General features: G+C 45.0%; 1 protein-coding gene across 4 annotated transcripts; it reads right to left on the bottom strand.

The window, feature by feature from the left end:
* Nucleotides 1–1,344: 1,344 nt before the first annotated feature.
* On the bottom strand, nt 1,345–21,350 carry per1b (period circadian clock 1b). 4 transcript variants are annotated; one of them, XM_075451063.1, is made up of 22 exons: nt 21,190–21,350; nt 19,625–19,763; nt 13,334–13,518; nt 12,683–13,205; nt 12,111–12,364; nt 11,879–12,000; nt 11,571–11,772; nt 11,296–11,490; nt 10,938–11,016; nt 10,625–10,731; nt 9,306–9,459; nt 8,943–9,207; nt 8,490–8,598; nt 8,223–8,382; nt 8,035–8,141; nt 7,697–7,843; nt 6,238–6,585; nt 5,304–6,088; nt 5,012–5,204; nt 3,150–3,351; nt 2,885–3,035; nt 1,345–2,785 (listed from the first exon to the last, which is right to left on the bottom strand). In XM_075451063.1, exons 4-22 carry the CDS (start codon nt 13,060–13,062, stop codon nt 2,507–2,509), a joined length of 4,239 nt encoding a protein of 1,412 aa, XP_075307178.1. In that variant the 5' UTR covers nt 13,063–13,205; nt 13,334–13,518; nt 19,625–19,763; nt 21,190–21,350; the 3' UTR covers nt 1,345–2,506. The 4 variants fall into 4 exon arrangements, with proteins under 4 accessions (XP_075307178.1, XP_075307179.1, XP_075307177.1 ...); XM_075451064.1 differs by lacking the exon at nt 19,625–19,763; XM_075451062.1 differs by lacking the exons at nt 19,625–19,763; nt 21,190–21,350 and adding an exon at nt 18,813–18,981.
* Nucleotides 21,351–23,916: the final 2,566 nt, after the last annotated feature.

Raw genomic sequence — 23,916 nt, 5'->3', positions numbered from 1 at the left:
TGTCACTCTAGCCACAAACACTTCGTTTCAAGCCACTAATTTGGGATTTTATAGACAATTATTCACAGGATATGAGGTTGGCGCCTCTGTTACGTTAGCAAAGCAAAGTAATGGACCCTGAATTCAAATTAGTTACGCAAAACGTCATCACGTTGAATCTGAATGAGAAGCGAGACCACCGTTGACGCATGTCATGGCAACGGTTGAATCCGAGCTGAGAGAAAAAGTTCAGCAGAAAATCTGCCACTCTGAAGCGAATCTGTAAACATCAACCATAAAAAAAGTCGAGAATAAGTCATCCTCATTTGCTCTTGAAAATGTGTGTAAATAACTCAACAACAGTACACAACACACAACCCTAAAAGGTAGATTGAAGGGTGTCTGTATATATATATAAAAAAAAGACAGCCTCGGCCTCAGAGCTAGCAGGAATAAAATATGGCGTCTAAACAAACGCTAGTGATGTCAGCTTCGCATTTTCAGTAGAAACACTTACATTTTTTGTTAAACTATCGGTTAAGGCTTTTTAATTTTTAACAATAACTCGATTAATACTATAAAAATAAAGATATTCCTCTATAATAACTTTGTGTATGCACGCTAATTAGCTGCTATCTGTTAGCTTTGTCACTGTGAGAATGTTAGCATGCTGACGTTAGCCTTTAGCTAAACGTGCTGCTGTGCACAAGTGCCCTTCAAAGGGCTGCTGCAAACACTGCTGTATACTTGTTTGGAAAGCTGCCTGGCTCACAAGCACAATTTAAGTGACTAAGATTTAAATCTTTTACAAGGAATTCAGAGGTGGGAATATAAATGTAGGAAAGAATGAAAAATACACAGACGAAAATAGTAATGGACAGGAATCTTAAAGTAATGGCTGAAGAGTTGACATGTGAAATTGTGCTTAGAAATATGCTTTGTTTTGGCACATGAACATTCATCATGATTGTAAAAATAGATTTGGATTCATATAACTTTAAGATTGGTTTTTATTAACAGCTGGCTCATAACATAAGCCACATGCATTATGATCTTTACTGTAATCATCATGTGCTGAGAAGTAAACTTTGCCACTTTGTGTTTGTCTATACGAGGACATGCCTTTATCTTTTTTAAGCTGCGGTGACCACTTAGGGTTGAAACCACAGTTGAATAGAAGGAGACTGTGGTCAGGTAGGAGAGCAGCTGCCCTGGTCTGCTCCCGGCTGATCCAGTTCGTTCTGGACGCTTCTATGTACCCTGGCCAACTGCTGAAAAACACCCAAAGACAAAAATAGACTGCAAGGAGCTGTATAAATCTAACTGTGCTGGAGAAGAAAAAACAAAACAGGCTTCCCATTTAAATGCATTTCAACTCATTTTATTGTCACCTTTTTGTACAAATAACTTCACAAAAATATTAAACTGTCGCAGACGCCACCGACGCCACGAAGCATAGGATATCACATGACCAGAACAGTGCCACAGAGAGGAAGAGAAAGAAAGTGACGGAGGTAAAGAGAAGATCGGCAACACTCTCCCATCTCTCAGGACTTTTCGAAAAGTAGCGCCCACCTCTTTCAAAAGCCACCACGGGCGAGCGCTGGCCACGCAAACGCTCTACGTCCTCTGAAAGTGTCACTGAACATTTGGAGAATAGTGTCTGTTCAGCTTGTTGTTGTCAACATTAATGCTCAAACTAAAACGAGACGTTAAAAATGTGGATCCGTCTCTTAGTGATGCCACAAACGCCACGTAAAGCCGTGCCAAAACACTGTCCAGCGAGTGTCGTCTGATTGTTTTCCTGACACACTTTCAATTAGCAAATTCACAACAAATTTCTTTTCTTTTCACTTTTTACAGACTTTTTGGGCATTTCTCCTTCATCCATCTGTAGAGGATTCAAGTACAAAAATATACACAATGTTTATAAAATTACCTGTTTCCCACTGTACATTTGCTCAGTTAAATCAAAGTAGCTTCTTCAGCCATTTACGACAAGTTTTTTTACAAAAACAAACTTTTTTTTACAGGATTTCAGTGTGAAAAGGATCCCCGAAACATTCGTTGTAAAGAACAGTCACATGAGCTGGACCCTGACCAGAAGAAATGGAAACTTCAGGGAGGTGGTTGATCTTTCTGCAAAGGTGCCATATTTGTAACACATTCACCTCAGTCCTCTCTGACTACTTTACAGTGAACATAAATATGCTGAAAAGAACAGCAAAAAGAGGGGAGAAATAACCAATCCACTCTAAAAAAAGAGTGGAATCCGCCTGTTGCTTTCATATGCAGTCCCACACCACGCCTGAGGCGTTGCAGTCAAAGTCAGACAATTCAACCGTCCCGTCTGACCTGCCCAACAATAAATGGCAGTTGTGTGGATTAATATGCACCTCAATGTCCCCACAGAGCTGGTTTTCCCTGGCACCGTGTCACTAACGCAGAAAGTCCTGGAAGGTGCATATTATTCTGCGCATCACCGGAAAGGTTGCGGTAAACACAAGAGGCTCTTTTTTTCCGGCGCTCAGGTCCCCGCCTTTTCGCACACAGCCTCTGAGGTCGCGCTCGGCTCCTCTGCCGTCATGTCTTGGTTGCCGTCTTGCTTTTTGGCTTCCACCTCTTCCTCCTCGCCTTCGTCTTCTGGCTGAGCGTCATCCATCGCGGTCTCTGTGAGACTTGTCCCGGCCTTGCTGACGCTCTCCTCCTGAGTCTTCAGCACAGTGCAGAGCTCCATCTCGTGGATTTCTACATCAAATGGGGCAACGGGAGACATGGGCGGGGGGCACTTGCAGCCTGCGCAGCCCTGAAATCAAACAGAAGGGGACGGATCGCGGTTACTTTACTGTGCACCGATGCATTCTGCTTCTACAAACATGGCACGGGCTGGAGCGGCAGAGCTTACAGAGATGTTGATGGCACGTGGCAGGCGCCCTGTGCGGATCCAGGGGTGAACCTGACTCAGCTCCTTCTTCTGCTCATCTGTGAAGCGCGGCTGATGTTTCTGCAAGTTCCTCAGGGCCTCACGATCCTCCCGCAGCACCGTCTCCATGTCCCTGATATACACACAGGAGAGGCTCAGTGTTAAAAGTGCCAGCTGTCGAAGCTTCATACATTAAATTAACTTTATTTTTCTCTTCTGATGGTTACAGCCACAGGTCACATCTCACCTGACGGGCAGCTGGTACGTCATCATGACCTTGTCGTCCGTGTTGGCCATCAGCAGCCAGATGGGGTCCTGCAGGACACACTTGATGAACTGCTCCTCCCTGCCGTCCCCTCTACCGCTGCTGCCCCCTGCTGGCTGCTTACGGGAGTGGTCGTTCTCCGATGAGTCGATGCTTCCAAAGTACTTGCTGGTGTGGCTGCCGCCTGAATGGACAAGAGGTCAAAGCTCTCGTTTAATTGTGGGCAGACATGTCAAGTGGTTTGTGCTTCGCAGAGTCAATTTTAGAGGTTGCAGTCTTAAATGTACTTTTTAAATAGATCCATCACAGACAAAAGAAGAGGTTTCCATTTGTGATCCTTCAAGTTGAGCCATTTCACATTTAAGTAAGCACAAGCAGAGTCACTATGACAGCTAATCATTGGTTGTATAATGTGAAAAGGCCCATTTTCTTTGTATGTTTGAAGGTGATCTAATAAACAATGTACAGTTAAGTCCAAACCCATTCACACCAACTTAAGAGTTGTGACTTTTTCTTTTGACTGGAAATGGCATTAAGAGTCAAATGATGGTAGGACATCGTGCAAGATGAGGTTCATAAAAATTAAACATTCATTTAACCGGCGTTTATAATAAAATGCAACTATTTCTATGGCTTTTCCCCAAATATTTTTATGACAAATACCCTTTCTTAGATTCAAGGTAAACACAAGAAGAAAAAAAATGGACCAGACTCAGTGAATAATTCCCTATACTCCCTATATATATCAGTGAGCAGTGCTGACCAACATGTCATTGGACCACTGGCGTCCCGGAGTCACCCCCCTAATGCCAGCCATCACTGGTCCTCAAACCACAACAACCATCTTTTTTTCCACAGCCACAAGCCACCCCAGCCTCTCACCAACTGCACACCAGTCACAGCGGAGTGGGGATTCAAACCCTGGTTCGGGTAGGGGGTAATGAAAGTATAGAGGGTGCCAGAGGTGGAGGCAGGACACGACACGCCAGCAGATTCAGCAGACAAACTCACCTAAACAGTCCTACAATCACTAAAAATGCCAGCAAAAACAAAGCCATACAACTCACTTAAAATGGCCGCCTGGTTTCAGAAGGCTCACATGGGCCACACCCTCCACTTAAATATCCTGAATTTCTTCTTTGCCTCTTCCAAGAGTATGTTTACCCTAAGTGCTCCCCCTGCTGGGCCCCCAGCTGCTATTGCTTCTTCTAACCCAAATCCACTGACTGGACTTTACTGCCTCATCTGACACTTCCTTCACTATTTTCCTCACACTCTGTCCACTTACACCCAGCTCCCTCTACAATGAGACAACAGACTTTGCAACAAATCCTCTACATCCTACTTCCACTGGACAGATTCTAACTTTCCATCCTCGCTGCTCTGCTTCTGCCCCCAACAGAAGGAGTGTCTCGTTTTCTGGATGTTTTCGATCATTATCTTATTGGAAGGTCCAGTGGTGCCACAGTTTTCTCTACAGACTTCCTCTCATATTCGGTTAAGTAAAGCGACTGAAACGTTATACCGTTTTTGTTTTGTGTTTAAAATCAACAGGCCCGACTGTAATATGGGAAAATCTATTTAATTCGTTATTATATATTTAATTAATTAGCTTAATTATTCATCAATACCCACAAGTGTGTTACAGTTTTTGCCAATTATTTAAAACTTTATCATATCAAAACCAACATTTTTGTATTGCTGGGCTCAATCATCACATCTATCATACAACTAAAATAACCGTAACTCTTCATGCCGAAAATGGTGATCATTGAACTAAAGAGCATTTCATAAGGTATCTAAGTCTGTTTGTGCGTCTGTCTTTTAAGAAAAAAAACACGTACTAGTTCCACTGGTGCCAGAGGAGCTGCAGCCATTGGAGCCGGAGCCGGAGCCGGAGCCTAAGGACCTCGTGCCTGAGGAGCCTGAACCGGAGGCGGCCGAGCCGGTGCCTGAGCGGGAGTCTTCCTGCAGCAGCAGATCCAGCAGGTCGCTTGAGGTGGACATGGCATCTTGGTTGGACTCGTTAGTTTCACCCTAAAAAAGGGAAAAATAAACAACAAACGTGTAAATTTACTAAATACTTGATCAAATTAAGACTCATTTTACATTAAATGAGTGAACAACAGCTCTTACATTCTCATTCTCCTTTGAGGTATCATCAGAGCTCCTCTGATTGGCTGAGTTCTGCCCCCCTGCTGCACCGCCCTGCACAGAGGGCGCGGCTTGCTGTGATATTACTAGTGCTGTAGCCACCTCCAACCGGTTGATCGGTGACTCCTCCAGTTGCAGCAAGTTGAGAGGGGAGGAGCACCGGGACTGGAAGAGGGGGGACTCTGCACCGTCTGCAGGCACCTGGGTGCAGGACAGCGGGGTGCTGCTGCGGGACTGGGTGCAGGTGGCCGGCATGTGCACCGGGTTGGGAATATTTGGGACAGGGACTGTGGGGGCCCCGGGGTAAGTGTAGTTGGGGTTGTAGAAGGTCCCTGTAGGGGCACCCTGTTGAGACATGGGTGCTCCGATCTGGGGGAACATGTAGTTGGGCAGAACGAGGGCCATCATGGGAGGTACCATCTGGGCAGGGGGGAAACGTGACGGGTCAGGGACGGGTAAGGGCTGCGTGAGCTGTGGGAGCTGTGGGTAGACGGGGTAGATTGGAAGCAAACCGGGGGCAAAAGGGGCGGGGGGGATGCTGGCCTGGGAGCCCAGGGAGGGCCAGGAGGAGGAGGTGGTGGGAGCTGCGAGGGGCATGCTGAAAGGCATGGGGTCCGTGCTGGTTCTGGGGTCCTGGTGACTCCCAGGCGGGCCCAGAGAGCTGCGCTGGTCAGACGACTCTTGGTGTCTGAGTCTCTTACCGCCACGACCCCACCGGTGACCGGTGCTGCCCCCTGCTGCCGGGTAGTCACGAGAGCAACGCACTCCTGGGAAAGAGAGGGGAACACAGCATTAATTATGTTGCTTAACATCAGTAATTTCCCAAACTACGCCACCACTTCCCCTTTATTTCCCCACACTGTCTCTCACTGCCATCGTCTTCATGAATGAGCAGTGTTTGTGTGTGCGTGTCTACCTCGTGACAGAGCAGCTGGGGTGTGGTAGCGCACAGTCGAAGACGCCGTCTGATCGAAAACGCGCAGCTTGCTGAGGTCTTTGAAGCGGTCGAGGAAGGCCTGCTCCTCCTTCTGGGTGTGGGCGGACAGCACCTCCTTGGTAAGACCCAGCCGGCCACCTCCGCCTCCACTTCTCCGGCTGTCTCTCTCCGGCTGAGGTTGAGGAGGTGGCGGAGGGGATGGGAGGCGAGGAAGAGAATGGGCGATGGCGACGTTAGTGGGACGCGCTGAACCGCCCAAAGGCCGAGTCAGGGTGGCGATGGTGGGAAGCGCAGCAGTGAGAGGAGGAGCCTCTTCCATCACGATGTCTGTGACGGAACAGGAAGATGACGGGGTGTTATGAAGACAAAAGAGAAAAGGTTTTTTAGAATCACAGTTATTACAAAGAAATGCTAAATAAACCTCAAAATGTTCAAAAAGGTGACAATTCAACAGATTATTTTAGAGTTTTTTCCTGAATGAGAAGAGACTGGAAACATAAACATTGAACCAACAGCTCTCTAACAGTGAGTATCAAACAGCTCTTTTGCATGACTGGCATGTTAAAGTGCATCATTTGTAGTTCAGAGTTATACAGAGTTATACAGATACTGAAGTGGTGTTTTTTCCTCCCATACTTCTGGGAGGTCTTTTAGCCAAGTCACTTGTTTTGTACTTTCCATAGACCTGGTTGCCATTTCCTTACAAGATTTAGCACAGACTTGGGTTAATGTGAGCCAATCTTCGCGTACCCTTACTCCTATAGTGTTCCAATTGACCTTTGCTTTAGGAAACTACCACCTCTTAAAAGATTTAGATCCTGTAATGAGGCGGCAGCCTGATTCTGTCTGGTTCTTCTGCTGAATGGATGTACAGATGTACAGATGTTATGTTCTTGCATGTTTGCTCGTTGTTTTAGCCTAAACAACTTCCTCCTCGATACCATTTTACAAGGGCACCGTCATTAAAATGTTAGGAAGGTGCAGCCAGACTTTGGAGACAGGCTGGCTATGCAAGACTTTCAAGGATAAATACAGATAGCAGCAGACAGAGTTCAAGATTCTTCTTTTTCTTGTGTTTTTGGCCTCAAGATGCTCCAGCATATTCAAGTGGCATAATCCAATTTGAAAAGACATGAACTTGAATGAAAACTGTAGAAAATCTGTTTGGGTACAACAAAACCTCAAGAAACTGCTAAAAAACTAAAAAAGCTGCAGTGAGAATTGGAGGTCTAAGTGAGTTTTACCTGCCGTCTTTTATCACGAGGCAATGAATTTATAAAAGATCCCAGAACATAATGTTTTTTTTTCCGACTTCCACTGAGGAAAAAAAGATTTTGTTAGTTGAAATATGCTAAAAACAAAAATAGAACTTCATCATGGATCTTGGCATTTTTCCCATCGAGGACCTGCAGAGAGTGTGAGTGTTGACGGTGCCCACCTGACTCGGGAGGTTTCTTGTCTCCTACATGGACGATGGTGCTGCTGAAGCTACACTGAGACGTTACTGAGGCTACACTCTCTGCCTTCGTGGCCATGGTCAGAGGAGGCAGAGGAGGTGGTTCACCTACAAGGTTTACTGAACCACCTGGAGAGAGATCAGCGTCACAGTTCAGATAAACAGAAACATGAACAACCAGGTTTATTAGTCTCATCAGGCAAGTCAAGCTCACATTTTCTGACTGTACGAGCAGATGGTCAGATATGTTTCTTCTGCTTCTCATTACTCTAAGTAATACTTCCATAGTATCTCATTCTGGTCGAACATAATAAAAGTACCTTTGCAGTTGCTGCTGGCGTCCGGCTGCTTGTCGTCATCAGACGTGCAGGAGGAGGAGCCACACTTCCTTTTGAGAGTGTTAGGAATGTTGCAGCTCTCCAGGTACCTGTGTAGAACAACACTGGATGAGCGGACTGATGGGGAGAACATGGCGGGACGCAGACGGCTACGGGGCTCGTGCACAAACCTGATGATGCTGTCCAGACAGTTGATCTGCTGGTAGGAGTATCCTGTACATGGCTCCTTCTGCACCAGCGGCGCTGGGACCACAGCTTTGGGTGGAGGCGTCACGTCAGCTGTCAAACCTCTGAATGGGTCGTTGCTGATGGCTTTGACGGCCGTTGCGCCTGAATGAAGAATAGAAATGAGAACGTCATCATTTATCCTCCCATCATCGTTAACCATCTTTAGATTTGATCATGGAGATGAACACCGATGGGCCTTTTTAACTCACCTGCGCTGGTGTTTTTTCTGGGCGGCGGGCGGTTGCGAGACTCGATGAAAACCTGCTGCCCGTTGGTTTTGACCATGTGAACGTCTTTGCAGATCTGCTGAAACGTCATCTGGAAAACCACATAAAATAAATTATATAAACAATTAAAGATAATCTCATGCTCATATGTGATCATGATTAGATTTGACCACTTTTGAGTTTAAAAATCATCAGTTTGTGGAGCTCAAAGTGCACTTTAAACCCTCTGAAAGGCCTGTTTCAAGATCTTGCTCGCATTTGCAACCCATTCAACTTGAATTAGTGAAGAAGTCTCATGGAATCGAGTCTGGCAGAGGCCAGGAGGTGACCAGAGATTACGATGTTGGTGCGACTAAAAAGTTTATCCCGAGTTTATTCTTTGTGTTTGTTTCTAAATGCATTTTAGATTAAAAAGCACTTCCTGCTCTGACTCACAGGCTTGTGCAAAGTCACCGCAGTGGCGGTTTCCTCCATGGTGGCGCCGTTGCTGTCGCTGGACGAGGCACTGAGGTGCTGTTGGTGGGACCGAGAGCCCCGCGAGCCACTGGACCCCAGCGAGCTGTAGCCCTGAGAGCTGCCGCTGTGCACCGGCTGCCCCAGGACCCGGTGGATCTGCTCGCTCAGCTGGACGACGTCGGGTGTGGTGACGCGACCCTCGCAGCCCTGCGGCATGGAGAACACGTCCTCGTTCAGAGGGCTCCTGGAGACGGACAGAGAGGGAGAGAGAGGGCGTCTGAGCACCAGAGAGCAGAGAAACTGTGTGCTAAGGCAAAGAAACAAAGAAAAAAAACAACTTACGTTCTGACTTTGTGGCGTCCAACAACAAACGCCACCTTTCTGCTCCAGGGGTTGACGAAGGAGGACCAGCTGGTGTCGATGGTCAGATATTCCCCGTTGCGGGCGCACATCCGCAGGGGCGAATACTCAAACGGCTGACCTGCAAACTGCAAGACTGAAGAGAGAAGAAGGAGCACGTTAGGATGGAGCAGCTGAGCCTGTACAGTATACAGTTATGCCTGGTTTTAATTGGCTACAACTAAAGACTAAAGTCTATAATAACGTGTAGTGAGGACGCCATCGCCTTTATATGAAGAAAACGTGGCATTGAAACAAAAAATCTATTGTATGTAAAGACTCATGGCCGCTTTTTAAGGTGGTTTTTAAGGTGGCTGTCATTACCAGTTAGACTGAAATGAACATTTCAGAAATGACTGATAACACACGACCATTTTTAGGGTTTTTCAGAGAATGATTTGGAAAAGAAATACCAGTTAAAAGTCAGGTTGGTCTGACCTGACAAAGAGGAAACCGGATCATAAAATAATCTGATTGGAACCAAGGTCTGACCGATAATACTGAAACTGGAAAGGCACGACAAAATGTTATCTTCAGAAAACTCTTTTTAATTTCCTTTTTATTCGTGCCTCCATAATTCAGATCAAGCTCCACATGGATGAGACATAAAGTGCAACCTTCACACCAGTAAGATCACTTTAGTCGAATCAAGCCTTTTCATAAGGCATAGATGGTCAGTTTGGCCCATCATGGCTCATTTCTGCCCATAACTGGTTCTAACTTATCAAATAGATGCTCAGTGGTGACTAAACCTCTGAAAAGACAAGTGTGTTAATCTTAAAAAGTGTTTGATTAGAGATATCTGCTATAAAACACCACAAGATAACTGTAGACCATGTGAAAGCCTCCATGAAGCTTTAATAATCACTGATGAGCAAAGACAGTCTGTACTCTCTGCACTTTACCATCTACTCTGGCTATAAGATAGATGTTTTGTGAATAAATTAACTGTGATTGGTGGCATAATTTCTGCTGCGCACTAATAATGTGCAGCAATGATGAGTTTTTGGCATCTTTAGTGCCAAAAGGGCACAATTTAAAGACAACAGCATCCATAAAGTAAAGATAATGGCATATTAATCTCTTTCTGACCTCTATTCTTGTATCACAAAGCTCGTTTTACCTCAACAGAAAAAGTTAATTGAATTTAAACGACCTCAACAGTCAGACAAAACCTCACATCTTTAAATCTACATATACGATATATTTATGACGTATATTCCTACAATATGAAAGCAGAAATAATAGTTAAGCTGACTCACTCTTCTCATGAATAGCCACCATCATGGGTCTGTCCTCTGGGTGGATGTAAAGCAGGATGGGGGTCCCCACCAAGTCCTGTGGCAGGTGGCCCAACAGTGGCACAGCCCTGAAAACACACCACATATACACATAATTACACATTACATACTTCTAACCAATAACAAAATACTCAGAGGTGATAAAGAGGAATGTTCTCACAAAGACATGCAAAGAAGTGCACACTGGATACTGGAAATGAGGAGAAATCCCCACATAAAACCAGATGTATGGCTTTTAAATCTAGACTTAAACTTTTAAAGGTGGGGAACTGACCTCTCGTCCACTTCTTGGAAGAGGCAGCTGGGAGTGTGACTGGTGGTGAAGATCCTCTTGTCAGGAGGGATACGAGGAGCTGATGGGAGGAAAAAGGGAACAGATGCAAATGATGCAACGGTCTCTGCTAACAAATGCTAACCAATCTTTTAAATTATACTGCTGATGATGAGGACGTGCATGGGTCTTGTACTGCATCAAAATGTTAAATACTGGGCTTTTACTTCAACTAAAAGCCTTTTCAGGGTCAAATAAACTAAAAGTGCCACAGAATGTGTCGCTCAAAGACTAAAATGAACATAAACAATGCTCTGCTGGCTCGTTCACAGATGTATAAAAGTGGGGCTGTATGAAATACCTTCGTATCCGGAGTGGACCCTCTCTGCGATGAGCAGGCAGCAGGGCTGAGGCTCTGCGGCGTCGGAGTCTCTGAGGGTCAGCTGGTACGGCGTGAGGCGAAACGGGTAGTAGCGAATCTCGCCGCCCCGTGCCCGGTGGGCGCTGAGCCGACAAAACATGGACTTCTCCTGAGTGCAGTCAGCAGGAGGAGGGGCTGAGGGGAGGGAAGAGTCGGTCAGTACAGGAAGCACGCCCCTGAGTTTCTTCACCTAATCTTAGCAAGTCTAAACTCACCTGAGCCAATGCAGGAGGCCCAGGCGGGCAGGCGGCAGGGGGCTGTGCCGCTGTAGAAAGTGCTGACGTCCTGCGGAGCCAAAAGCTCAGAAAACATTGTTCCCTGGAGAAACTCGGGCTTGCAGCGCAGCAGGGATGAACCCTGTGGCGACACGTACACGACTTTCCCCGACAAGAATGACACCGCCATGGAGAACGTGTCCTGGAGAAGAGGAAGGAGGAGGTTAGACGGCTTGGTTTAGAAGGCTGAGCCTCTTAAGAGATGTTGTAGAAAGCATGAGATGGGTGAATAACTGTGTAAAACTCACAGTGTTTTTGAGCGTGTACTCTGAAGTGATGTTGTCAAGCTCCTCGATGGTGAAGGCAGACAAGTCCAGGCTGCAGCCGTGACACTCCTCCACACTCCACTGATGATAGTACTCTTTGTTAGCTGCAAACATTTCACATTTCTCAGTCAGGGTGTTGAAATGCTCACGGGCAGCATCACATACAGAAATAAACCAGTGCTAACACACATATTCCTACCAAAACAGGCCTTACCTTTGACTTGTCTGACACACTGAAGTGCGTACTTGAGCGCGCTCAGGGTGCCCGAGTGGCCCTTGCCTTTGCGCTCAGTTGGCAGGCGGAGCTTCAGCTCCTTGATGGCCTTCATCAGCTCCTTCTGCGTCTGGAGCCTCGCCGACTGGTCGCTGCTGCAGCCCGAGGTGGAGGGGGGGTCGTGCTCCGAGCTGGTGGACAGCAGGCTGTAGGCCAGAGAGCCGCTGGGAGGCGACAGACTCTGAGAGTTGGAGCTGGGTGAGAAGTTAAAAATACTTTGGTGAGTTTCTAACACTCATTTAAACCAGGACAAGACACTGATTCAATTCCATTCTGTGTGTGAGAGTCCTTTGTCGTCTGTGCAGGAAGCACGCGCTCACGTTGGGGTGTCACATGTGATCGCATCAGAGGAACACAATACAGAAATGATGTGCATTTCCTGGAATCTACCGAGCAGAACTAAGAGGCAGAAGGCAGTTTCAGCTCACTGAAGAGCTGCTGTTGGCTGAATTTGAATTCACCCTCCTTAAAAACATCCTTTTAATCAACAATAACGTAATATTCTTCCTTACCTCTTGTTGCTCTCTGTGGTTTCCAGCATCATGCCGGAGTCCTTTCCATTTGATGAGCCGTGACTGCGGGAGCTGCGGGACGACTGGTGTCTACAAGACCCGTTCTCCCTATCCCCGGAGTCGTTCCCGCTGGACAGTCCGTCCATATCATCCGAGGTAGCCCCCCTTTGATCTCCCGACAGACCTCCGGACCTTGACCCCTCGTCGGGTGACGAACACCCTCCGACTCCGCTCCCCTGGCCCTGGTTGGGGACATTGGCGCCGCCGGTCTTCTGAGCATTCAGCCCTCGTGACTCTACTTCTTGGTCTTTCTCGTCAGCCGCCGACACTCCCCCCTGAGTGCTGCTGCTGGGCGTTGATGTGGAGCTGTCATAACTCATACTAGAGTAGGACGAGGCTGGGACAGCTTGATTGGAGCAAATTTGATTCAAGTGGGACTACTATTTAAACACAAGTGAATCATTGTTGGTTGATATTTAAAAGAAGTGAAATGAAAACTGAGAAGAGAAATCCTTTGTTCGTCCTGCAAAACAAAACAAAGTTTTTCTTTTATGAGTCGGTGCCTGTAAAGCCCTCTGAAGTGCAGACTGTAATCATCTCACAAACCACAAAAAAAGAGGTAAGTGATGCCTCTAAAGGACTGAATTTTACCTTCAGTTGTCACTCAACACGCCGCAGACGAGACGAATGTCTTGTTATGAAACAGCTCTGGCACAAGTGCTCCAACAGATGGGACGAGAGATGGAGATGCAGAGTGAGAAAAACACATTCCCTTTCACTCGTCTCTGGTTTTCTCGCCTCCTCAGAGTTGTGATGCTCCAAGTGTTAAAGGCCAGCTGAAATGAACAGACAGAGGAAGAAAAGCAACAGCGTTAGGATCATAAAATACTCACACATCAGTACCTCTGAAGGACTAAAGCTTAGAAAAGACAACAAAAGAGATCGCATTGGTCGTGTTGGACTCGAACATGGTGCTGTGTGGGCTGCATGTAAAACTGTGCTGTTGTTCAGGGCCCAGCTGATTAGTCTTCTGCACAGATTATCTAGAAATAAAAAGAATAAAAAGGCACCTAATCTGGTGCACAGAATGACAATAATCTTCAGGTGCAACTACGTACACATGCTTCTGAATATAGAAGGCAACATTACACAGGTTAGTCGTCATAGCACAGTCACCTTTTGCCCAGAGGGCAGTCAAAATAAACATTGGAGCAGAGACCTGTGATAAATCGGGGTTTATTTGTGAATAGCAGCTCCAAGTATACGTTTATAGCCATCACCTACGCAAATGAAAGTCTTGTGCTATTTATTTACTAGGCCAAGATGGCACCCATAATCCTTTAAGACCTAAAGACGCAATTGCGAGAAGACGCAGGCAACTATTAAGTCGTCAATCCAATTAATTTTATACACCTGGCTGCCCCACAGGCCCGTTTACCCGCCTCTGACAGGGGTGCAGCGATGCTTGGCTTTAGTTTTGGTTGCCGCACCGACAGCTCAGACAGAAACGCTTCCCGTCTGACGCAAAGACCAAAAATGGCGAGGATGGGTTCAGAGCAGCAGAGCTAACAGGTACGGACAGCTGATGACGACTTTAACTCGCAAATTACTTCAACTTAAGGCAAACTTACGAAATACAACGCTAACGGGCATTATGTTTGAGGGTGACGCACACTTGCACATGGCACAATGTGTGGCCGAAGTGGGCGGGGGAGGGGTGTGAGTGGGTGTCAAAGCAGGCTGGCATCCATGCATACATCCACAGATGATAGCAGGAGCTGCAAGACAGGGATGGTGGTGGCGAAATGAGCCGGGGCTATTAAGAAACGCCTGGATGTGTCGCCCCAGTCCACAAGGCAAGGTGAACATCTGATGCAGCCCGGTTAAAGCTCAAATTCTCCCCTCGATTTTAGATTGGAACAAACAAACTCCACATCGCAGTGGCCACATCAGGCCTGAGCTGTCGACTGTGAGGTAACAATCACTGATTCACTATGCCTCCCACCCTCTCCAATTATTCACAGGAAATGCACCCTGTGAGACCAGCCTCCGATTATGCAAGTTGGAGTCCATCTTGGCGTGGGAAGGAATACACAAGGCATCCCGACTGGCTAAGATGGTAAAAGCTGCTTTATCCCCCGGAAAAGATGCCACAATCTGTCAAAACTCCAGCGAATTTAAGATCAGCTTCACAAATTTAGAAATCACCAACAGAAATGCACCTTGGGGGAAAAAAAAAGCTCCGTCCAAAGCTCGGTACTTTCTTCTTCAACTGATGCCAGGGCGACGGATAGATGGTTGTGTTGTGTTGCGTGTTTTTCCGCTGCTTTTACTCCATTTAGGACAATCGGAAAATAAACTGCAGCATCATTCGTGCTCACAGCGTGCGACAGCTTTGAATTCAAACCTGCTCGACTCTTTTTGGAGTTCACCAAAGTTAACAAGCTGCAGGAGCCATCGTTGAAATGAACAAAGCCATACAGCGTCACGGCGTCTAATGAAGTTGGATAAGCTCTGATATTTAATCTGATACAAAAACAGTATCTGCAAGGCTATGCACAGACTGTAGATACACCGTCCTAATCAATGGGAATTTAACTGATTATTCCAGTGGATTATTTGCATGACATGGCATGATGATGATCGTCACTCGGTGTTATCTTTTAAATTTGAATAAACACGTATAAGCACTGAGTTGCAGTGCTTGCACCTCCTCAAACATGATTATTTCACACATTTCTGTTAAAGCATACCATAAAGTTTTGGATGAGATAGAGGGGGAGGGGCGTTGGACAGATAATTAGTCAAAACAAAGATACAGATAATTAAAGGCCTTGGACCCAGTTACCCAGTAATTATGCTATTATTCCTCAACCTGTGTGAGATGCTTTGTGCATATCGCAAAGGTAATGTTATAGATTATAGGACGTCAGGGTAAAAAGCAGAAACCTCCCAAAATATCAGTAAAATGCATAAATAGACCGAGCGGATGTGGTTTTAATGGCATGTAAAATCCGCTTTCTTCTGCTTTTCAGCGCAACATGGGGCACTTCCCTGCCGCAATGATCAGCAGGACTCTGCGGAAGGTGTGGCTCCGTGCCTGAACATGTGTCTGAACTTCCGGCCGCACACATCCATCCCAACGCCCCGCACCACGAACACGACTCACACGCACCATCCTCACCTGTCCGCGCCTCCGGTTGAAACCGCGCGTCACCGCTGGACGTCGCCAATACAGCGAGTGCCGCTCGCCCTGTTGCTATCACCAAGCTATTATCTCTTGTACACACTGCACGTGTCAGTGGCCGTGTTTTCCGCGAGCCTCAGCGGCCGCTGATTGGTCGGCTCGCTGGACCAATAGCAGAGCGCGCCGTGCAGAAGCATGCCACCCCACACACTGATCCCAGCTCCGCCTACAACTGGGCCTGTAACATGTATAACTCAGCGAGCTGATTCACGGTCAGTGCTCAATGACACCCGGCCGTTTTCCAACGCACGAGTAAAACATTAATCTCACAGAGATAAAGTGATCTGCATAAATAGCTAAAAATACCTTCATTCACTTCAGTTGCGCTTTGTTAAAACACACCCATGCCTGTAAAAGAGTAGAAGTGGGTGTAAAAAAAGTCAGAAGATCTGCTGATTACTGCTCCATTTAAATTAGACTGGTCTGTCATCCTCCAGCGTGTTAAATGACTGCAGGATGAGCATATCGCCAATCAACCCAACCACAAAAAGGACAAAATGTCATGCATCGCTACATGTGCAATCCCTGCAATGTCAGCGCATTTGTCAAGCAAGTGGAAACTGTCTCTGAATCATCTTCACAGTTAATCCTCAGCAGAGAACAGCTGCAAAGACAACATTAAAACAGCTAAGATTTCTTCCTTTATAATGGACCTCGTGTGCCACCACAACAAACTGAATGCTCATGGATTTTTTGTGTAAATTTAAAATACTATAAAGGTTATTTCTTGTGATTTTTTATTTTTTTTTTGTAGCTAAAATAAACTCCACCACCAGCCTTTGTAACTTACAAAGTAAACAGAAACCAAAGCATGTTCTTTCTTATTTTGGTTTAGTCCGTCCTTGTTGTGCTCAAAACATTTTATTGGGACTTTCAAAGGAGCCGAGAAGGTTGCCAGTGGTGATGACGGTTCTTAAAAAAGCCCAGACCCTCAGACCAGATGCAAACAACATTAGTGTCGCTGTTCCACGTTAAATATAAAGTTTCTGGTGTGAATGACACGAGCAACTGCTTTGCTGCTATTGAGAATATCTGAACCGCATTCAATAACATGATAATAATAAATATAATAATAAAAAAAGATACTTTGTTCAGCCAGGCAGCAAAGGTCAGCGCAGAGTTGTATTCACATGTGTGATACGATATAAAAGCAACGCCCTGAAACACCACGATGAGCACAAGATTAATTCTTACACTGCAAACATGGATTTGCTCTAAAATCAAAGCAAGTTGCAAACACAACAGAAACCAAATCACTTCTGACACCTTAAGAGGAAACCAGAGTCGCTTCCTGGCAGCCTCTGATAAGGTTGGCATTCATGATTGTTTTCAGTTGTTTGAGAACACGCAGTACAGACACAATCTCACAAACTTTTGTCCCAGAATACCTGCCCATCTCTGCTTTTCACCCTTTACACCCACAGGGGTTCATTAGGAAATTACTTTATGACCAGTGGAAGCTCCAAACGGAAACTGTGGTGCTGTTCCTCTGTGTCAGCTCTAAAGTTGGTGGTGAACCTCTGCTTCTCACTTTGATGTCATCACTGTGAGGGGAAACTACAGACTGTGTTTTATACTGTAATTGTTGGGTCACTACCCGGCAAACACGTGCTCAAAATGTTCAGATATGCAGAACATCATCTCTACTGTCACCCTGCTGCTCAATGGTGTGAAAACTGACCACTTTGACATGTTTATGCACCAAACTTGAGGACTCATCTCTGAGTTGCCCACTCAAAGATCTCTATCAAACAGATTATTGGATGAAGAAGTTCTACATTTATGTACACAAAAATAAAGTAGGTAAAACAGTGTGCCATATTGTTTATTACTCATGGCTTTTCAAGGCTAGGAGAGGAATGCAGGGAGGCCATAGCTGCAACTAGACTTTGAACATCTCACAAAAGGAGGGGCAGCCAGGTGGCCACTCCACGTTTGCGTAAAGACGCATGGAACAAAGATGGCTGTAGAAAACCAAAGCATAAACATTACTGGCACGCATTTTGTGCATGATGTCCGATGCAAATGACAGAGGGATGGCAGCAGAAAGTGCAATTCATGGACACTAGCAACATCTTTAAATCACAGGATATCTTTTTTTAATTTTTTTCAAAGATCAGAGGCGAGCAGTTCCTACAGTCACCGCACAAGTAAAGCAGCTTTGCATTCACATGTTCATAGCACACTGCAAGTACGTGCAGCTTTATTTACAGAAAATGGCGCAGCAAGAATATGTGTGCTTCAGATGATGTGATCCTCCAAATCATATCTAAAATACCTTTAAGTGACATGTGCAGTTAACAGAGCTGCAATGAACACAAGTTAATCTGCACACATATCCAGAGGGTTCTTACGGATTATAACAAGCATAATTGAAACATCTGTGAATAAATCCTCCAAAAAAATAATAAAAAAATGAATGCTAAACGTCAGTTTAAGACCCCCTAATAAAAAGCCCTCAGATAATGAAAAGCCTGCGTTGTCTTAATGTCTTAATGCTGCACGCCTTAGATATGGGCCACTGACAAATACAAAGCACGACTTGGATGTCACAACAATCTGTGACCAGGATCATGAATAAACGTAAGCAAAACTGATACCAGAAACACTGATCTGTATCAATCTAAGGCGGTGTGGGGGTGGGGGCATTTCGCAGCTTTGGCACCACATTGTGCAACGTCTACAACTCAAACATCACAGTGAAAGACACTGAAACCTGGACATATTCCATTTGATAATATAGCTTTTAGTTTGACAATGTTCAATTGATAGTGTTCAAGTCTACATTTTGGAGCGATAATAGCACAGTAGTAAACAGCTAGTAATCGTAAGAATGCTGCTAAGCAACAGAAACGATATTTTTCACAAAGTCGACAAACCTACCTTCGATAGACTTGATGATAACAGCAGCTTATTTGATATTCCACCGTGAGATGCTCGAAATTTTTCGAAAAAAACGGCTTAAAATCTTGAGAGCAGCGAACGCATTTGCTTAGACTTCAGTATTGACTTCCATACAATCCCAGTCCGCTCCCCAACTGAAGTTTACACGCATGGCCACACGTGATTGTGCATGGACTGGCAAGTGATGGTGAATCCGCGACCGTGATTGGACGAGGCGGACTCGAGACCGCGCCTATGGACCGCCCACCTAGATTTTGATTGGTCGCGGTGGGCGGGGTTAGCCGCACGGGGCTCAATAGTCACGTTGCGGAGTGACTGGTCCTGAGTTCTTTTCCAAACAGATCAAAACACGAGAGGGCGTAGCCCGCTCTGCACACCGAGCGTCCTCCAGGCCACCGTAACACGGGAAATAGCACCGCAAAGAAATTTAGAGAGCTATCTGTTTGGTTAAAATAGCAGCTGTCTTTCATTGGGATTATATCTCTGACTCAACAAAGTTACAAGAATGAAAAACTAACCTCAACGGGTAGTGGCATTATATTTTAGGTTGTTTTTATGATCAAATTCGTTGCACCGTTCAACAATAATAATGAGAAGATTGAGAAAGGTGGAGGAAATATACACTCTACATGAATGTTAACAATGTGTGAACATTTAGAAGAAAGTTCTAGTACAATCTGGAGTTATTAATGCCTTTTAGATAGTTTTAAATATGTATTTGATAGGTTTAAAAATGATTAACATTAATTTTCCTCGCTCTGGTTTGTGCTGCGCGTTTGCTCCGTACTTACGGCTGTAGCAAAGCTCCTGCATGCTCGTGTCAACGTGCTTCAGCACTGTGACGTCATGTGCTTTACTTCGAGAGGCACGCGGACTGCAGGGTGGTTGTCGAGTTGCGGTAAACAGAGCTGATGTGGGACATGTCCCTGTCTGTAAATACACATTAATGCGTTGTTAATTTATAACAGGGACAGATTATGCTTTAAGCAAAATGTTTTAAACGGCACAGACACAACAACCTGTGCGTAAAGTACGTTTATCAGCGTATTCATCGGCCAGGTTGGCTTAGAAAATCAAGGTTAAATGTGTTTTAGATGCAGATAGAAAGTAAGTAATACAACTGACGTTTACGTATTTGTGAAAACACAAGCACTTTCCAATAATTAGGCCGTTCAAACAAACCCTACTCCACTTTTTTTCCCCCACAGTCAGTGGTTCACTTGGCCGTGCTCACATCTGGTGGGTGAAAACTTGCACACAGCACGTCTGAGATCATGTGCTGGAAATGGCAGCAGAGCTGTGAGCCGGCGGGAGCTTTAGGAGTGCGTGTAATCTGCCACCAAAGGACACGAAAACGTGTGAAATGTTGCTTTAATAAGTTTAATTTACAGAATTTTACTGGCTCAGCGCTGCAGGTTTATTAAGAGGTGCTCGTGTTTGCTGTTCTGCACGATCGAGAGGAAGAGTAGCACCTAATGTGCCATATTTCTGAGGAACATCGTGTAAAAACAACAAGTATTCAACTACTATAACTACGGCTATAAAAAATGTGTCCAATAGGGGGCAGCGTTGCGTGAAATGAATGCACCAGGAGGGGAAATATAAACACGAAACAACCACAGTAGGTGTGTGTTCAATGTAAAACAAAACAGTTTGTGTAGTTTCTGCAATTCTCTGAATTATTTTCCATGATAATCTGACTTTTTTCCTGCTTGTGAAGTCTCTAAAGGTCTAAAGCTAATCGGTGAAAGTGAAAACAGGTGTGCTTCATTACTGAGGGCCAAGTGAGAGGCGCCCCTTCAAGTTGGAGTGGACGGGTGGGACTGCCCTGTGGTTAATTATCTGTACGTTTAGTGCTCTCACGAGTGTTGGACTGTCATGGACTTTCACTGATCTCTGTGTGGTTTATTATTCCCTGCATCTTTAAAGCTTCGGATGGCGCTCAACCTGTGTCAGTCGTGCAAGTGGTACAGTCCAGCAAAGAAGAAAAACACACACTGGTTCAAAGAACACAAAAGAGGGGGGGGGGGGCATGTTCTGCCTGTGCTGATTACGTAACACCTAATATCACTTCTTCCTTTAACATGATCTCAACTCTCGCCGCATCAACAGGCATCCACATCTATTCAAAGGAGGAAGTAACACAACATTTACTGACTGATTAAAGATTATAACGGCACGTTTTCGGAGCTGCTGGCCAGGATTCGTTATCCCATCCAGAATGACTCACGTCTGTTCATCTGCGAGCTGTTTGGCCCTTTGAAAACAAACAGAGTAAATGCATGTAGCTACAGGCCTCTTTTTTACAGGCCCTGGTGTAGAGCTTTTAGGACGTGCAGGGAGCTGCTTTTCTTACCTGTCTTTTATGGAACGGCAGGTAAGATGAGGCTCCTGATTTACCACTGAGATGTTTGTCAGCGTACGATGCTTTCCACCTCCTCCAGGCTGAAGAACGACAGTGAAGGCTGGGATGAAGAGCTCAGGTGTGCACTTGTACTGATGCTCCAACTGGCCTTCCTGCTGCAACGAGGAGAAAAACAAAAGAGGGTTTTGAGCAGAGGAGTGACCAGAATGGCATGTGTGGGTGGGCAGTTAGCTCATCTGGGGGGGGGGGGGGGGGGGGGGGCAGAAAACAATACCTGAAAAAAATCGGTGGAAAACCACTACTACAACTTCAAGCACGCCCCCTATTCAAACGAACCAACTGGAAAGCAGTTTTGACGATTGTTCTGCCCCTTAACCCCTTCGCCATGTTGCAAATATGTCCTATTTTGGAGAGGTTTTTAGACCAGGACTTTAGGATGCAATAGCTTTTGTTTAACATGCTCCACATTCTCCATTGAGGGTTAAAATTCAAGTAGATACTTGGGACAAGACATCCAGCCAACTCCAGCTTTTTATTACCTTCATTAAGTCTACATTTCAGATCATTATATACAACAAAAACATCCGAAAATGTGAAAATCGCCTTTTTTTTCAGCAGCAAGGGGTTAAGGTTTACGGAGGGGGGGAAACACGATTACAAAAAAATAAATAAAGCTATAAACTTTGCAGATATATGCTTTTTTAAAGTCACCACCTGCATTTATTCTATCAATACAAGACACAAACAGAGATAATAAATCGTGGCCTTTTTTCTGGCCAGTTTTCTTTGGATGGACAGGGCAATTCTCAGGGGGGCAGGATTTGTTCCTGGGGGGGGCAGTGCCCCCCATAGCCCCTCTGTAGCCACGCCCCTGGTTTTTACTGCAAAATGTCTACAGATTATGAGAGGATTTTCCTCTTCAATCTTCAGCTGATGAGCTGATCGAAAGGCGTTACGGTGGTTCGGGCATCAGCTGCCTGGTCGCCTCCCTTTGGAGGTTTTTCAAGCATTTCCAGTTGGGAGCAGAGCCAGAACATGTTGAAGGGATTATATATGTCCCTTCTGGTCTGGAAACACCTCATGATCCCCCAGGAGGAGTTGGAGAATGTCGCCGGGTAGAGGAAAGTCCGGGCTTCCCTCCTGGACCTGTTGCCTCTGAGATCCGACCTCGAATAAACAGAGAAACACGTACAAACATATAAACTCTGACTAGTTTTTGGAAACGGGGATAATTATTGTAAAACCGCACAACAGAAACAAACTCACTTAACTTACTCTAATCTGAATGAGGCCTGTGCATCTATGTAAACACATCTGCTGAGAAAAGCCACCAGTTGCTAATCGGTGAGATTTCAGACGACTTATCGTCGGTGCCAATTGTGGCTTTCAGCTTCTTAGACTCAATGATCTTCTTCAACAATAGTGGATAACTGGATTATAGAAATAGTCTCATCTTTCTTTTCTGGCAGCAGATGGCAGCATTGTGTCTTCTGCTGCGTCTTCTTTGGCAGGAGTCCTGTTTTTCAGGTTGGTTAGAAATGCCAAACCCAGCTGAAATGGACAAATTACTCCAGTGTAACGCACAATATTCAGGTCTGTTAAACGAAGCACACGAAGAAGACATTTTCAAGTCGTATGGTGTATTCTGAAGAAGCAGTTTCTTTGTTCAGGTCTTTCAGAAAGCTGTCACTGGTGATAAAAAGATAATACTGCTGATTAATCCGCTCTGTGATGCAGCACAAAACGCCTGAAACACCAATGGACACGACTGAAGGCCAGAACACTCGTCAAACAGGAGTGTAGCAACTTTGTTTATTTTTTTCTTCTATTGAACAATCTGATTTCAATGTTTTTGGATGAATAAACTAGTTATTCTGATGAACTGTGGGTGGATCTTTGCTGTTCTTATACTGTTACCTTTGGTTGTATTCCTACGCATCTAAATGGCACATATTAATCCCATTTTACTTCTCCCACATGGCCAACACAAGTTATTTCATGTTCTATCTCATGAATTTGATCTCTTTTGTTGATATAAATCCATTTATTTTGCCTGTCAGGCCTCCAACATATTCCACAAAAATCCTTTGTAATATTGCTTATTTGCTTACCCATTCTCTGTGCAAACACATTTGAAGATGTGAAACATATTTAGGGTTGTTATTGTCACGTTTTTTCAATCTACAAATTCTCCAAACATTCTTTGTTGGGGACATGTTAGGACCAGTCTGGTCTCCTCAAAAACTCAGCCTTTTAAACATCATACATTTTTAATATAGTTATCATTATCATATCATTACAAGCCCTGAATTGCAGGACTAAAATACAGATATAGACGTTTATTCACGAATGAACAAAAGTTGACAGGAAATATCTTAGCTTCGTACTTTCTGCCAGTAGATCAATGTAACAGCGCCATTTCTTCTTCTTTGATTTTTCTAAACAGCAACAACTTCAATGTACAAAGTTATGTTTTTCTTTTCTTGGAAAAACTTCGTTTCACATTTTTATTTGACATTCAGACTAATAAGATATTTTTTCACATTAACGATTGTAAAAAAAAGTTATCTTTATAAGATTTCCCTCTTTTTTCTTGTCTTTCAAGTGCTGAGCTTCGTATATCCCTTGAAATGTTTCAAGCTGCGCTATTTAAAGACTTTCCTGACCCACTAATTTCAGTTAATTTTGCCTCAGTTAACTGTTGGCCTCCTTAGTACA

This window comes from Odontesthes bonariensis, chromosome 19 (genome assembly GCF_027942865.1).
Source record: "Odontesthes bonariensis isolate fOdoBon6 chromosome 19, fOdoBon6.hap1, whole genome shotgun sequence".
Taxonomy (NCBI): domain Eukaryota; kingdom Metazoa; phylum Chordata; class Actinopteri; order Atheriniformes; family Atherinopsidae; genus Odontesthes; species Odontesthes bonariensis.
The sequence above is the reverse complement of the archived record's forward strand: the minus strand, read 5'-3'. Positions and strand labels throughout refer to the sequence as shown.

Excerpts from the sequence above, each read along its gene's own strand:
- per1b (XM_075451063.1), bottom strand. The coding sequence starts at position 13,062 with ATGAGTTATGACAGCTCCACATCAACGCCCAGCAGCAGCACTCAGGGG. Across the intron at positions 8,599-8,942 it reads CGGTGACTTTGCACAAGCCT|ATGACGTTTCAGCAGATCTG; the intron begins GTGAGTCAGAGC and ends GTGGTTTTCCAG. Across the intron at positions 8,383-8,489 it reads CAGAAAAAACACCAGCGCAG|GCGCAACGGCCGTCAAAGCC; the intron begins GTGAGTTAAAAA and ends TTCTTCATTCAG.